We start from the raw sequence: 13,745 nt of genomic DNA on the forward strand, positions 1-13,745 counted from the left end.
TTTTTTTTTTTTTTTACCTGCAGGGGTCTCCTTCTACAGAAACATTGGTAAATTATTCTCGAGCTCCTCAGCATTTGCCTAATTACTTATTATCTTAGTTTTGAGAAAATTACAAAAACACATTGACTGGCCAATAGTTAATAATAATAATAATAATTCATTCTATTTATAAAGCACTTTACATTTGAGGGCAAATCTTAAAGTGCTTAACAACAAAGAATAGCATAAAACAAGTTAAAAGCAAGTTAAAAATGGGTGTAAAACATAAATTAAAAGTAGAGTTCGTTTAGTGCAGCTTTTGGAGGCTCCTGCCAGGGATCCCGATGAGGAGTGCATTGCAGTAGTCCGGCCTGGAGGAGAGAAAGGCGTGGACCATCTTTTCAGCGTCACGGAAGGAGAGGGAGGGGTGGAGTTTGGCTATGTTTCTGAGATGGAGGAATGCAACTTTACAGAGGTGGTGGACATGTGTGGTTTCGATGTGGGCAAGTCCAGGGGTGGGGGGGTGGGGCTGACAGTGAGGAGCGGATGGCATTTACCTTTGAGGTAAAATGCGCAATGAAACTGCTGTACTGCTCCTCAGAAGCATTATTGCAGTTGTGGGGTTTGAGCAGATGATTTATTATGAAAAAAAGTTGTTTGGAGTTCCCAGGACTATTATTGAATATGTTTGAATAATATTGAGATCTGGCGGAGGCAAGCGCTCTAGAAGTTTTTTTGGACAGTTAGGTTGGTTACAACAAAATGCTGCTCGAGTGTACGGCCAGCAGCATCAGCCGGAGCTCCCTAGTAAACCACGGAGTAGTTCTTGAAAAAGGATGTTCTGGAGGCCATTGTTGTAGTAGTTCACTGATTCACTGACTGACGCAAATTGGGGACAGTAGACAGGCTTCTAATGTTGGGGGTTAAGTCAAATGGGATTTATATTTTTTAAGTTCCTGAGGCGGATGCGGCATTGTGGTTTTGGATATGGTCAGTGTGAGGGGAGATCCACTGAAATTATTTTATGGTCTGTCCCCATCTTCCTATCTCCAATCTGGTCTGGAGATTGGAGATGGGGACAGAGTCAGTGATGACTAATGTGGCCCTTTTTGTGCCTCAGGTTTAGGCAGTCCAGGAGCCCTAAAAACTCAGCGGCATGGTGACTGGAGGGTGTGTCAACATGAATGTGAAGAGGAAGGGGTGACAGTTGCAGACCTGTGTGGTGGATTATGACCAGACCACCTCCACGACCAATGCTGCAGGCTTTTTCAAGGTAAGTATACCCAGGAGGGAAGGACTCGTTTAGGACTGAGTAAACCTCAGGTTTGTGCCAGGTTTCAGTCAAACAGATAATGTCAATCCTCCTGTCCAAAATATGAGTTTGGATCAGACAGGACTTATTTGTTAGGGACATTAAAAAGTTCAATTTTAGTGTTTGGTGTAGAGCCGCTTTTGGCCAGAGGACAAAGTCCGCCTCGCCTGGTCCACGCCTGGACAGTGTTTTCAGTCTCCAGGGCAACAGTCTTTGGATGATGTAGTCAAGCTGCGACAGAGCGTGTTGTTGCAGACCATACGGGAGGAATGGAGCTCCCAGTCGTGGTGTAGACAAAACGGCCGGCCAGACCCTCTATGGATGTAGTGGGGCGACGAAGGAGTTCCAGTTGTTTAATGGCTGCAATGTCCGATGGGGAGCAGTGGCTGTTTAGCTCCAGTAGCTGCGATGGGGAGTACCAAAGTATTGTGCTGGTGGAAAAGATGTGATACCCTTGCAAACAATCGGCCGGAGTCCCTGTGCACACAGTTGGACAGCTGTGCAAATTGCGAAGGACCACAGCAGCAAGACCACCGCCAACAACCACAATAACAAAGCCGGCATCCAGGAATATTATGGCAAAGCATGAAGACAACATTGGTAGCTTGTAGCTGCTAATGCTATCCGTAGCAGAGTACTGGCAAAGTGAATGCGAGCAGTTAACCGACTACAGAGGCGATGATCCAGAAGACAGCACTGAGAAGCAGTCCAAAGAAGATCTCATATGCAATCTCCAGAAAAGTCTGGTAGTGCTGATCAGTTTGGGGAGCGATGACGGCCGACGCTGGTGAAACAACGCAGGTTAGCTTGACAGCAGCAGCAGGTAGGGTTAATCCCAAAATGGCAAATTGAACAGCCGCTAGATGTTAAAGCTCTGTGTAAACTTCAGAAACAGCTACTGGGGCACGTCAGATAATCAAGCAACAGCAACAGTTGGCGTGGAGAAGCAGCCAACAGTCGGGCACCTGCGTCCTCTCTTTTTTTTGCCAGCGTTTGGAACAACACTCAGTCCAATGTAGTGGCTGATGTGCAATTCTACCATCAAACCCATGCATATACAAGAAAACAGCTTTTTAATAGCTGTCCGTTTGCAGTGACCACTACACGTGACAGAGTTAAGTTATATACTTACCCTTTCTGGACTGCTCCTTAGCCTCAAGAGCAATTTTGGTTTTACCTTTATACTGTTTTGTGTGTCTCTTTCACAATCTTAATCAAATTTTCCTTGACAGTACAATTGTCTGCAGCATAACAATCCTACAATCAGCAAATACAGTCCAGACCATAAGTATTTGGATTGTTACACAATTTTTCTCTTTCACGCTCTGTGCTACACTGTCCTTTAGGTCTGATAAATCCACTGAGTGCATTTCCTCTCACATTAAACATTTGCAAAGCTGATTTGAAACTTTGAAGATTGTTAACATCAATGTTTGCTAGACAGCAATCGTCTTCCTTGCCTCAGTTGACACATTGCTGCATATACAGTAGTCAACACTGCTCACAGAATTGTGTCATTCTTGGCTGAAAAGTTGCATGAAAATTTACAAGAGCTAGAAAACAGAGGTAAAACGAACAGCAGCGATTGCACCCAGCTAGTTAAGGCTAGCTAGTGAGATAGGCTTCGCTAAAGCTAAATTAAGTTTTCCTGGTATTGAGAATTTTGATGGTCCATTGATGGCATTATTAAGAAAGTGTGTTACACCACATAAATAAATTAAATCATAATGGAACAAAAAGTAACAAGATAAAAGCGAACTAGCCTAGCTTAACAGAGTAGCAGTAACATGAGTTTAAGTAGTTAAGCTACCTTTGCATCAAAAATGTAAATTCATTTAACATTCAGTTCATTAGACTAGCTTATTAGTTCAAATGTACAAAAGAGCTGCAGAAAAACAAGAGCATGTTTTGTTTACTGTGTGTTGTTTAGATTACCCAAACATAGAGTGCAGTTTCTACAAGGTTTTATTTTAGGTCTGTAACAATCATTCTAATCAGCCTAAAGAGGCATAAAATTGAGGTTTTACAAATAATATATCTGTTACACATTTTGATTATGAGCCTTGAAACTTCAAACACATCCCAACCTCACCTCTGTGTCTACTGCTCTGCAGAGGAAATACAATTCTTTCTAAACTTGTTGAACTTTTTCTGTATTTTCTGTAAGAAATGACTTATGCCAAAAGTTCTTGGTATCATTAGACATTACAACTTGTATGGATATAAATGTATATATCAAATATAAGTCAGCAGTATAACAGATTTTGAGGATGCATGACACCACGAAAGGGATGAAAATGATTATGTGTGTGTGTGTGTGTGTGTGTGTGTGTGGAGTTCACATGAAAACTTTGGGCTTCATCTTGTCCTTGATCTAGATGTCTGACCAAACTGAGCATTCAAGCAGGGAGAGCATTGCTCAGGGACAGGACCAACAACACAAGGGCCACTCTGACACAGTTTTTGTTTTTTTCTTTGCTGAGATCTTGTTGCAAAGACAAGACTCGGTGCAGCAACTCACACATCTGGGTCATAAGGCAAAAAGGCACAAAGAAAGATACTGCTAAGAAAAAGACACATGGCAGTAGCCTGACCTTTGTCAAATGTCATTTGCCTAAAGAAATCAAACTTGAGTAGTGCCCACTACTCACATCAGAGAAGCCTCCTTTCCTCAGCACCATCCCTGTGCTTTAGAGACAAAGAGAGATTTAAGAGTATAGGGAACAAATCATAGAAACACATCAGTTCCGATGTGCACAAAAATGTAATATCTAACAGCACAATGCCCTTGAAAAAGTTGAAGAGGAAACAAGGAAGGAGGACATAAGGGCCTAATAATGCCCAGACTTGAAAGCCACAAAAAACCTGCCCAACATCTTAATCATAGCCATTCACAGCTACTCCCCATCAAGCTTAAACAAATGACAGCAAAAAAAACAAAAAACAACAAAAAGGAATTTCCTTAATCTGCCAACCCGAACACACTGAAGAAGAGTCAAAGCTTTAATTTCTGCCACAGGTGTTGCTATTAAGTGGTGACTGTAATTTAAATGACAGCTTAAATACATTTTCCAATATTTTCATTGTCAATAAATGTTACTTTGTCAGTGTTGTGATGTCAAAGTCAGTAGCAGCTACTTCTCTCACTCTGATTATGACAACAATTCAGCTGAGCTGCTTACATGCCAATCCCTCGGTGGATCTCAAACTGCCTGGTCTTCCATTTGGGAGCTGTGGATCTGTCAATCACCATCAAAGCCTCCCAGTTGCTAGGCTTATCTGTGTGAAGAACTTATTCTCAGATAAGGCAATCTGGCAGAATGAAACATTCTTATCCATAAAGCACATCAGACACCTTATCACACACTCGCAACACTTTAACCTTTAATATGCTACTGTGCAACACCCATCTGCTCGCTGGCGTGGTCATGCAAAGGCAAAGGAAGTAATTGCCTTCACAGAATACGTCATGTATAGCATGTCTGTCATCCTTTCCTCCCGCTATCAATCTCACACCTTTTTTCCTTACCATGAAATACAGACTCAAGGAACATCCAGGTGATCCCTTTTAATTTCACCTATTTTAAATGGTAGATGGTCTGTACTTATATAGCGCTTTTCCAGTCTTTTCGACCACTCAAAGCGCTTCACACTACAGATCACATTCACCCCATTCACACACACATTCATACAGCACTTGTTCTATACATAAGTGCTTTCTAGCACATACACACACATTCACACACCGATGACACATCGGAGGCAAATTGGAGTTCAGTATCTTGCTCAAGGATACTTCGGCACGCGGACTGGAGGAGCCGGGAATCGAACCACCGACCTTCTGATTGGCGGGCGACTGCTCTACCTCCTGAGGTTTTATCTTAGCAGGCCCTTAATCAGGAATTGTCCTTACCAGCTTTCCAATAAGTAAAGAGACACATGTAAATTTGGAAATTGACTCAATTAAGGATTAATACACTCAAAAATGTAAATAAAAGGTAAATGAAAGAATGACAGAAAGGAAGCAGGTTGGAAAATAGTACAAATGAGAGGGTGCCCTGGGGACACAGGGCTTTGAGACACCGACCATGTATTGGTGACATCCTCTGTTGGGTTTTGTTCCCCATCTCTCTCCCCTAATTTTCTGCCAGCTCTCACCTGTCTAACAGAGGTATTAAATGTAACTGCAACAACTACCAAAGAGCATGCAATCCAGCATCCAGCTGTTCAGAAGAACACTTTGTGTGGGACACTGTACGTCCTCTCAAACTCATGGGAGAGCGGCAGCAAAGGAGGATGTTCGTGGCACTCAGGAAACAGCCTCACAGTCTGAGCGGCGGGATGAATCTTTAAAAGGTGTGTCAGGCCATTTTTGCTGTTGGCAAAATAACCTTCAGCTCTATAATTCAGCAGGGGAACTGAGGGAGCATTTCCTCCGTATGCGAGACAGGAGACTCAGAGAAGAAACATCACAATCAATGAGTGTAGGAAAAAATGAAGGAAGACTACAACAAGAGACACGTAACAAATAAAAATATCTGTGGAAGAGTAAGAGGGAGTGAGGGAGGAACAGTGGGAGCCAGTGTACAGAGGACACTCGGACTTGCTGAGCTAATTGCTGTGATGGATTGGTCTTATTCCCCTGAGCTCCTGCTCCTGCAATAACACAGGAAGATGACTTTGCCAATCTGCACGTTAGGCAGTTATGAAAGAACTTTAACTGTTAATACAATTGCTGTTGTTGTTGTGTTGGGATGGCAGCAGCAGCAGGAGCCTACTCAGAGCTAATATTGTATATGGCAGAATGGATTTCTCAGAGGAAATCACTGTGGGCGCTCCCTGGGTCAATTTTGCATTTGATTAGTGGAAGGCTATTGTCTAGATATTAAAGGAGTGATCATTTTTTCTGATGTGATTAATTCATCAGCTGTGTTAAGGCGATGCTTGCTTGCTTGCCTCTTGCATGTGGGGAGGAGCCCGGAGACTGCCCACGTGAAGCGAGGGAAGCGTGAACAAACAATACACACAAGTACACACGCTGAACCAACCTTCACTACTGCAACCTACACACTGCAGAGACCAGGGCTAGCACCCTCGCATTAATCAATACTACTCTTAACGAGGCTCCCCTTCTAATGGTTCAACCAACCACACGCATGCGCGCACATACACCACATTTCTCACAGGGAAGCCCTGATTAAGTCATAGCAGCCTCCTTTCCTAAAATGGAGTGTTGCGTCGGAGCTGAGCTGAGTTGAGAGGAGAAGATCTTTAATAACGGAGGAGGGCAGCCTCCAGGGAAAGACCCCTGGAGAGAGCAGTCACGTGTATGGAGTACCCAGACCACTGTCTGTCTAATCACACAGCCAATGCTACTGTACACAGAGCTGCTCAGGGGGCTGCATTAAGCACCTGTGTCTGAGAGAAAGACGGAAAGAAAAAGACACATTGGGGACTGTGGTGTGTATGTGTCTATGAAGTGGACACAGAGGTAGTGTGTGGGGTGTATGTGTGTGTGTGTGTGTGTGTGTGTGTGTGTGTGTGTGTGTGCGTGGCTGTGTGGTAAAAAGTACATTTCATCAGTTTCGCTGCAGATGAAAACTACAGTTTGACTAATCTCCCCATCTTCTTCAAGTAATGGATTTTTCTTATTTTCCATCATAAACAGGGGACACCGAAGCACAACATGGGCTCACACACAAGATCTGAACAACAAAGTCATCACAATGAATAACTCTTGTTTTCCATGATAAAAAGAAGGTCGAGAGCAGGACAGGGAGGGCTCTTTTGTATAAGATAGCTTGAATTTACCTGCCCAGCTACACACACACAGACAAGGGCACAGATGCACAAATAGACACCCACAAACACACATGCTGTACATGAATGCACCACCTCCAAGGCCAAGAAAGGCCAAGAAACTCTCCTCTGTATTTTCAGTCATTTGTAAACCTCAAGAGAGAAGACACTGAGAAAATAGTGACAAAAAGCAGCAAAGTTACAGAGATGTAACCATTCTCAACTCTTCTACCAGCATCTGTCTATCCCTCACTTCTTTTTTCACTTGACTGAAAAATGACAGTGGTGGAGAGGAGGCGGGGGACTAAACAAGTGTGAAATCAACAGAAGCAGCGGGATCCTCACAATTAAAATCAAGGAAGGAGACATAATGATGGGTATGATGGCTTGTTTCATGTGTGGCTGGGAGGGGAAAATTAGCAAATGACGGCCTTTCTCTCTCCCCTTCTGTCTTTCTGACTCTCTCCCTCCTTCATCTTTTGAGCACTTGATCAGCAGGCCTCTAATTGTGCATCCGCCTGTATCCTCCCAGAACAGAGCGCTCATGTTGGGATGCTTCCTCATCAGCCAGCCTTGTGCTGCACTCACTGTGGAAATACACACCTCTATTGTGTACAAATACATGTGCAAGCTACTACATGATCACACACATCTAGTCCATCATTTGTGTAACCAAGAGATGGAAACTAAAAAAGTTGCTAACCAAGTTTGAACTTAAAAACAACTTGGTTCTTATTTTTAGCATGTTAACATTGCCATTGTCAGTGTCTAAGCATGTTGATGTTAGCATTTAGCTTGAAGCACCACTAATAACATTGGGCTTGCTGTATTAATTACTGAGATCTGAGAGTGTGGCAGAGGCACTGTAAAGCTAAATGGGGCAAAACACATGAGCAGTGAAATGACTGGACAGATTTTAAACAAATAAAACCAGTTCCAACTTCCCAGCTGCTATTTTCCTCTGGTTGACATTATTGAAAATCAACCTAATACTCTTGAACATTGATACTGAATGATTCTGAAAAAGACTGGATTATTTTCAGTTGCGGTTTTTTCACACTTAATGTCAAATGAATTTATGTGTATTTATGTGGATATTGTCAGACTTACAAATGGATAGCTTAAAAAGGATAAACATCAATGTAACCAGAGATATGCCTGCAGAGGCAAATATAGCCTGTTGAGGCTTGAGGATTAGCTTCGATTAGCCCAGATTTTTTTCATTTTCAACTTGTTGTCTTCAGCCCCAACCAACACTGACTCAAGCTGCTGAAAGTTGGGCAGGTTACACCTGTACACCTCTCAACATCTTTCCTTCAAAACATACCCAACCTTTTTTAAAGACACAGATTCCTCTTAAAGGTCAGATGAAGCATGACTCACTAACTCCCCACAAGGGTTTGTTTTATGCATTTTATGGGACAGGCACAGAAATCACCAGTGGGCCAAGACTTTCAGAAAATCAAGGTTATTTAGCAAAAACCTTGCAGTCCTCCAATGTGTGGTAGGGGCTGAGGCCACCGGGGTATGTGCTTTAAATTTAGCACGAGAGGAGGAAAGAGCAGCTACTGTATAATAAGCCGGAGGAGAGAATAAATTGAACTTTGACCTCGGCTCCCTTTATAGATGACAGCAGCGACCTTGGGAGGGTGAGAAAGGAGATTGATGACGGGCATTTTGCGTAATGAGCTCACGAGAGAACCCCCCCTCCCTCGGAGGGGAGGCCAGTCATCTTCGACTCAAGTTAAAAAAAAAGGCATTGCTCATTGTAATCCACAGGAGTCACCTTGCTCCATTCTACCTTCTACATATCAATTATAAGAAGACTGAATCTTCTACATGTAAAAACTGACTGATCCCAAGAGAAACAGGCTGCATTACACCATACATCATGGTTTTATATGACAAAAAAACATTTTTAAAGTCACCTCCATTTGGTCAATTTATATCCTTTTAACAGGACTGAGTGATTTTAAACTTTACAAACGAAGCATCCTCTATTCTCTATCCACTATTCTTGAGTGCTTCAAACAGAAGTCACTGGTTGATGATAAGACAAAAAGGTCGCCATGGAAACAGGGATTTTTTTTCCTGAGACGTGGCCACCATAGGGGCAAAACACGAGATAAACACAGAGGAAGGGAACGGGAGAGATGAAGAGAGAGTTGGTGTGAGACAGAGGGAAAGCTATGTGGAGGGAGTGAGAATGAAACCTGCAGGATCCTAAAAAAATGTGACGGAGACTGAGTGTGAAAACCGCTGAGGCGGGCAGAATGTCACCGCCTGCTGTAGCCTGCGCTCATGGGAAATCATCTGACCTCACAATCTGGGTTACCCCACATTAAGGAAGAGAAAACAGGGGGTCCAGAAAGGGTAGAAAGACAGAACATGTGAGGTGATCATTTGTTTCCCCGCTCCTTTTTTTTTTTCTTCTCCTCTCTCTGTTCTGGTGGGGGGGGGGGGGGGGGGGGCTTGGGTGTCCTCTTTCTTTCATCCTGTCTCCGTCTTACCTGGAGTAGTGCAGTTCTTAGATCCTTCACTCTCTATTTCCTCCAGGCTGCTGTTGTCCATTTCCTGCAGTAGCCTCCTTCCTCCCCATCTCTCCTGATCCTCAACGCTCTGACTGGAGATGTCGAAACCTAGTTTGTCACAGAAAAAAAGGTCAACTTTCAAAACAGATTTTAAGGGATGTTTCAGTGCAGCTAAAACATCTAGATGGAGCATTTTCATACACAAAATCTTGAGTCTACAACTGATATGATCCCTGAGCTTCAGGACTGACACCAAAACTATCTTTTGTCTTTAAATTAACTTGAAGAATATGTGCATGCCTCAATAAAGTAGTCTATTGTTTCAGAAAATGTCTGATGAAAGAATAAATAAGGGTGTCATAACACCAATCTTACAAGTTCATTACATGTCCCAGTGGTGCGAGATGTGGTCTTGGTCCCAGTTTGTGTCAGACTTTGGGATATCAGGTTTGAGGCAAATCGATGAATGTCTGGTGAATTGTAATGCTACAATGTAAATAAGATTTCTTTCATTTCATGATGTAATCCATTTGGTTAGTTTGTAAATGTGGGTAGTAGCAACAGTCACCTTTTGGGATTTTGGTCCTAAACTGAAAGAAACCCTGTGGAGTATTATGGAGCAGTGTTTTTATCAGTGGGTCCCCATTTTGGTTGTCTACAAATATGCACACAGGTGACGTGATGCATGCTCTTACTGGTGGTTTCACGTTATTGCACTGATCTGGCGTTAATGAATCAAAAAACACAACACTGTGCCAGAAAAGGCCGGGAAGAAGAAGACAGCTAGCAGGTATGGACATGGATAACATGGAAATTTTGCTTTATAGATGCTTTATGTGAAAGGAATACATTCATCACATTTGTTACAAGTAACAATTAATGTAAACATCATTTTGTCTGCAAGAAAATTCCACAGGGCACCTTTAATTCTGACAGAATTTTAACACAGGTTGTCGTTGGTTGTCTATATTGGCCACTGGCAAAAGTGTCAGTACAAACAAAGACCAGCAGACTGCTAATTAGAGTATGAGTCTGAGCACACATACAATGCCAACTATTGGTGCTTGACTATTTTCAATAATAGGCCACATTTTAGTCAGTATAAAACCAGTGCTGACCAAAGATATTCAATAACCAATCCTAATGCAAAATGACTTTTTACGAAGGCCAAGCTGGCTAATTAAGCTTCTGAAAGTCAACGACCTATTCATATATATAAATATATAAACTTCTCAAGTAAAGACAAAAGTGACTACAGATATTTCTGCACATTCACAATAAAGATAATCATTAACCAGGCTTTTGATAGATACAAGTTTGTGTTGCAGGTAGCATAGTGCATGTCAAGCAATTTGTTGTATTTTTAATGAACTAAGCTTGTGTTCTCTCTCACATTAAAGTTTGATTCTTTATATAATAGTAGAGTAGTGAACAGCTGGAGGAGTGCGCCACAGATGTGTCAGTTTGGTATCTCTCCCTCCCTTCTCTCCCCCCACACCCCCAATTCATACATTGAAGGGGGAATTTCATGATTTTCCAAAACAAAATCCTCTTGGGGGGTGCAGCAACAGTGCAGCGTGCAAAGTGGGGCTCCCACTGTGGCTACATCTGCACATTCTTCAAGACAGCGGCAACACCAATAAATTCATTTCATACTTCAGAGGGCTCAGCAGGAGCACACTGCCCTTTCCACCCTGCCAACTACAAGTCTGGCCTAAGAGAGGGATTCAAATAGAATTAAAAAGCCCAGTTATTCAGTAGTCCTAAGGGCACGGCTGAACTTCTCACCTGGCCTCACCTTCAGTACACCACACAGCACAGCAGCTACAACAGCAGCGAGGTTTGCGTGCCAGCGCTGTACTGTTCCCTCTCTCCTTCTATCTTTTGCTATCTTGCACATGGAGAGGAGAAGACGAGTGTGGGAATGATTAATGTGCCACTGTGAGGAGGCGTTGAGTGCTCGGCTTCCAGCTCCACAACATCAAGCTCAATTTAGCAGAACTTCATTAAGCGCATCATAAATAATCAACTTTAATTGATATTCCGGCAAGCTGATTAAGAGTTAACAAGAACACAATGGAGACAAGGGAAATGCATTAAACGTCCCAGTGTCGTCTCTGCGCGTCTCTAATTTCGAGCACACGCAGAGAGCAGCACTGTTGCATTTCCATGTAACCAGGATACGCAGTGGGGAGGAAAGAAGGGAAAAAAATGAGTTGCACTGATGATGCACAAATCATGAGTGTATGAATATTCATGCAGGCCTTCTGTCCGTGGAAAGTGATAAATACTTCTCACTTTAAGTGAGGCTGACTCAGTAATCAAGTGGAGTGTTGGGGGCACAGTCAATGACAGATAAAAAGAGAAAGAGAGGAACATGTAGACATCAAGTCAAGTGGTACAGATGTTTGCTGTTAGGAAGTACTGCAGTTATCCATTATCAGGGTTTCATTTGCCTTTAGATACCTTGGTGATTATTTAAGGTACGTGTCAGTTCAGCTTTGACATAAAGTTAGACAAAGGGAGAGGAACACTGTGTTGCCATTTGCAGTATCCTGGAGAGGCGTAGGCCTATACCCTGGGGCTCATTGCCCTGATTTCACTGTTCTGCAGCTGAAACACCTGAACATGCAAGAGCCTCTGCAGCCCTCAGCCCAGAATAGTTCCTCATAGTTAACACTCAGATGAATTCCCATTATAGCCAACTGTGTACCTGTGTAACTGTACTAACACCTTGACGTTTGTCCCAATTTAAAAAAAAATTTAATTAAATTGAGACAAAAGTTAACTCTGAAATGATATGACTGTCATTAACTATCCGGGTTAAACCGGTTTTAATTGTATAAAACAATGCACTATTTTGATAAGTCGTTAACATCTTTACGTTTGGGAACATGAGCTAGCTAAAAAAACAAAAACAAAACAACAACAACAACACTGAAGAGTTAGGAGGAACATTAACGCCACAGGGCGAAACGTTCATTCCCCATCAAGACCATGTCACATTTTACGCTGATACCATAACCATACAGTTCAATTAGAAATAACGTGTAACACACTATACGTCCCGGTAAAAATACTGAGAGTAACGTTTGGAGTAAAGTGATAAGAGGAGGATGCTTTCAAGTACGCCGTTTTTCCCACTACAGCTGCCCACAGTTGTGTAAATGTCTCTTTATGTCTTTCAAGTACAGTACAGTTGTATGTTTGCTAACAAACTGATTGTGCCAAATTTCACAGTGTACAGTACTGAAACAAACAAGCTAACTGCTGGGGAATGCAGCTCTCTTTCTCACCGGCATCCCAGCGCTCCGTGCAGGAGCTTGAACAAGCGGCTAAATGCTCACCTGAATTTTCCGCTAAGTAGGAAAACCCCTTCACGATCAGAAGCAAGCCGCCGAACAAGCATATCTGGATTAAAACCAATTCCTTTCGCCTTTTCCGCCTCGCTTTGACCTTCTTCTGATTCGGCATCACTTGGGTCGGCCGATTCCGGAGTCGGATACCCGGCAAAGACTCTACCGCCGCCACATCCATGCGGACCCCCGAAGAGAGAGGGAAGAAAAAAACGAGCAACCTCCTTTAATTCCCAGGGAACTGACTTATCTCCTGGGAACGGTTGAAAAAGTACAGAGAAGAAATTTCAAGGAAGCAAGGGGGGAATGTTAGAGAAAAAAAGTTGGAAATTGGTACGGTTCGGATGTTTTGAGGGGGCTGTTTGGCAAACACGGCGAGCTTCGCGCTGAGCCGGGGTTGTCTTCTTATGTCATGTTGAAATGTGGTTTGGGAAGTAGTAAAGCAAAGGACGGCTGCACGAGCTCTCCATGGATGCGTCCGTCTGCTGAGTGCTGAGGCAGAGAGACACTGGAAGAGAGAGGGAGGGAGAGAGAGTGGGGAGTGGGGGTGAGCGCGTGGGCATGCATACGCGCACGCGCGCGCGCACACACACACACACACACACAATGACAAAGTGAAACTCAGATTTCATAAATCTGTAGATTTTATGGTAATGGAAAAAAATATGTTTGCTCTGTATGTGCTCCATATTAACGTGGAAATTTCTATCCATATGATACTATATACTGTGCATAGCGTTCCCTGCTGTGTACTTGTTGGTGTTTTTT

General features: G+C 42.9%; 1 protein-coding gene across 1 annotated transcript in view; it reads right to left on the bottom strand.

The window, feature by feature from the left end:
- Positions 1 to 13,480, bottom strand: part of LOC108884513 (sodium/potassium/calcium exchanger 3) — a 49,121-nt gene extending 35,641 nt beyond the window's left edge. The window contains exons 1-2 of the mRNA XM_018678429.2: positions 12,969 to 13,480; positions 9,601 to 9,729 (exon numbers count right to left, since the gene is read on the bottom strand). Of these exons, the coding sequence (XP_018533945.1) occupies positions 9,601 to 9,729; positions 12,969 to 13,158 (319 nt within the window). The 5' untranslated portion in view covers positions 13,159 to 13,480. The remainder of the gene's footprint in view (positions 1 to 9,600; positions 9,730 to 12,968) is intronic.
- Between the last annotated feature and the right edge of the window lie 265 nt (positions 13,481 to 13,745).

Source organism: Lates calcarifer, linkage group LG5, assembly GCF_001640805.2.
Source record: "Lates calcarifer isolate ASB-BC8 linkage group LG5, TLL_Latcal_v3, whole genome shotgun sequence".
Lineage (NCBI taxonomy): Eukaryota > Metazoa > Chordata > Actinopteri > Centropomidae > Lates > Lates calcarifer.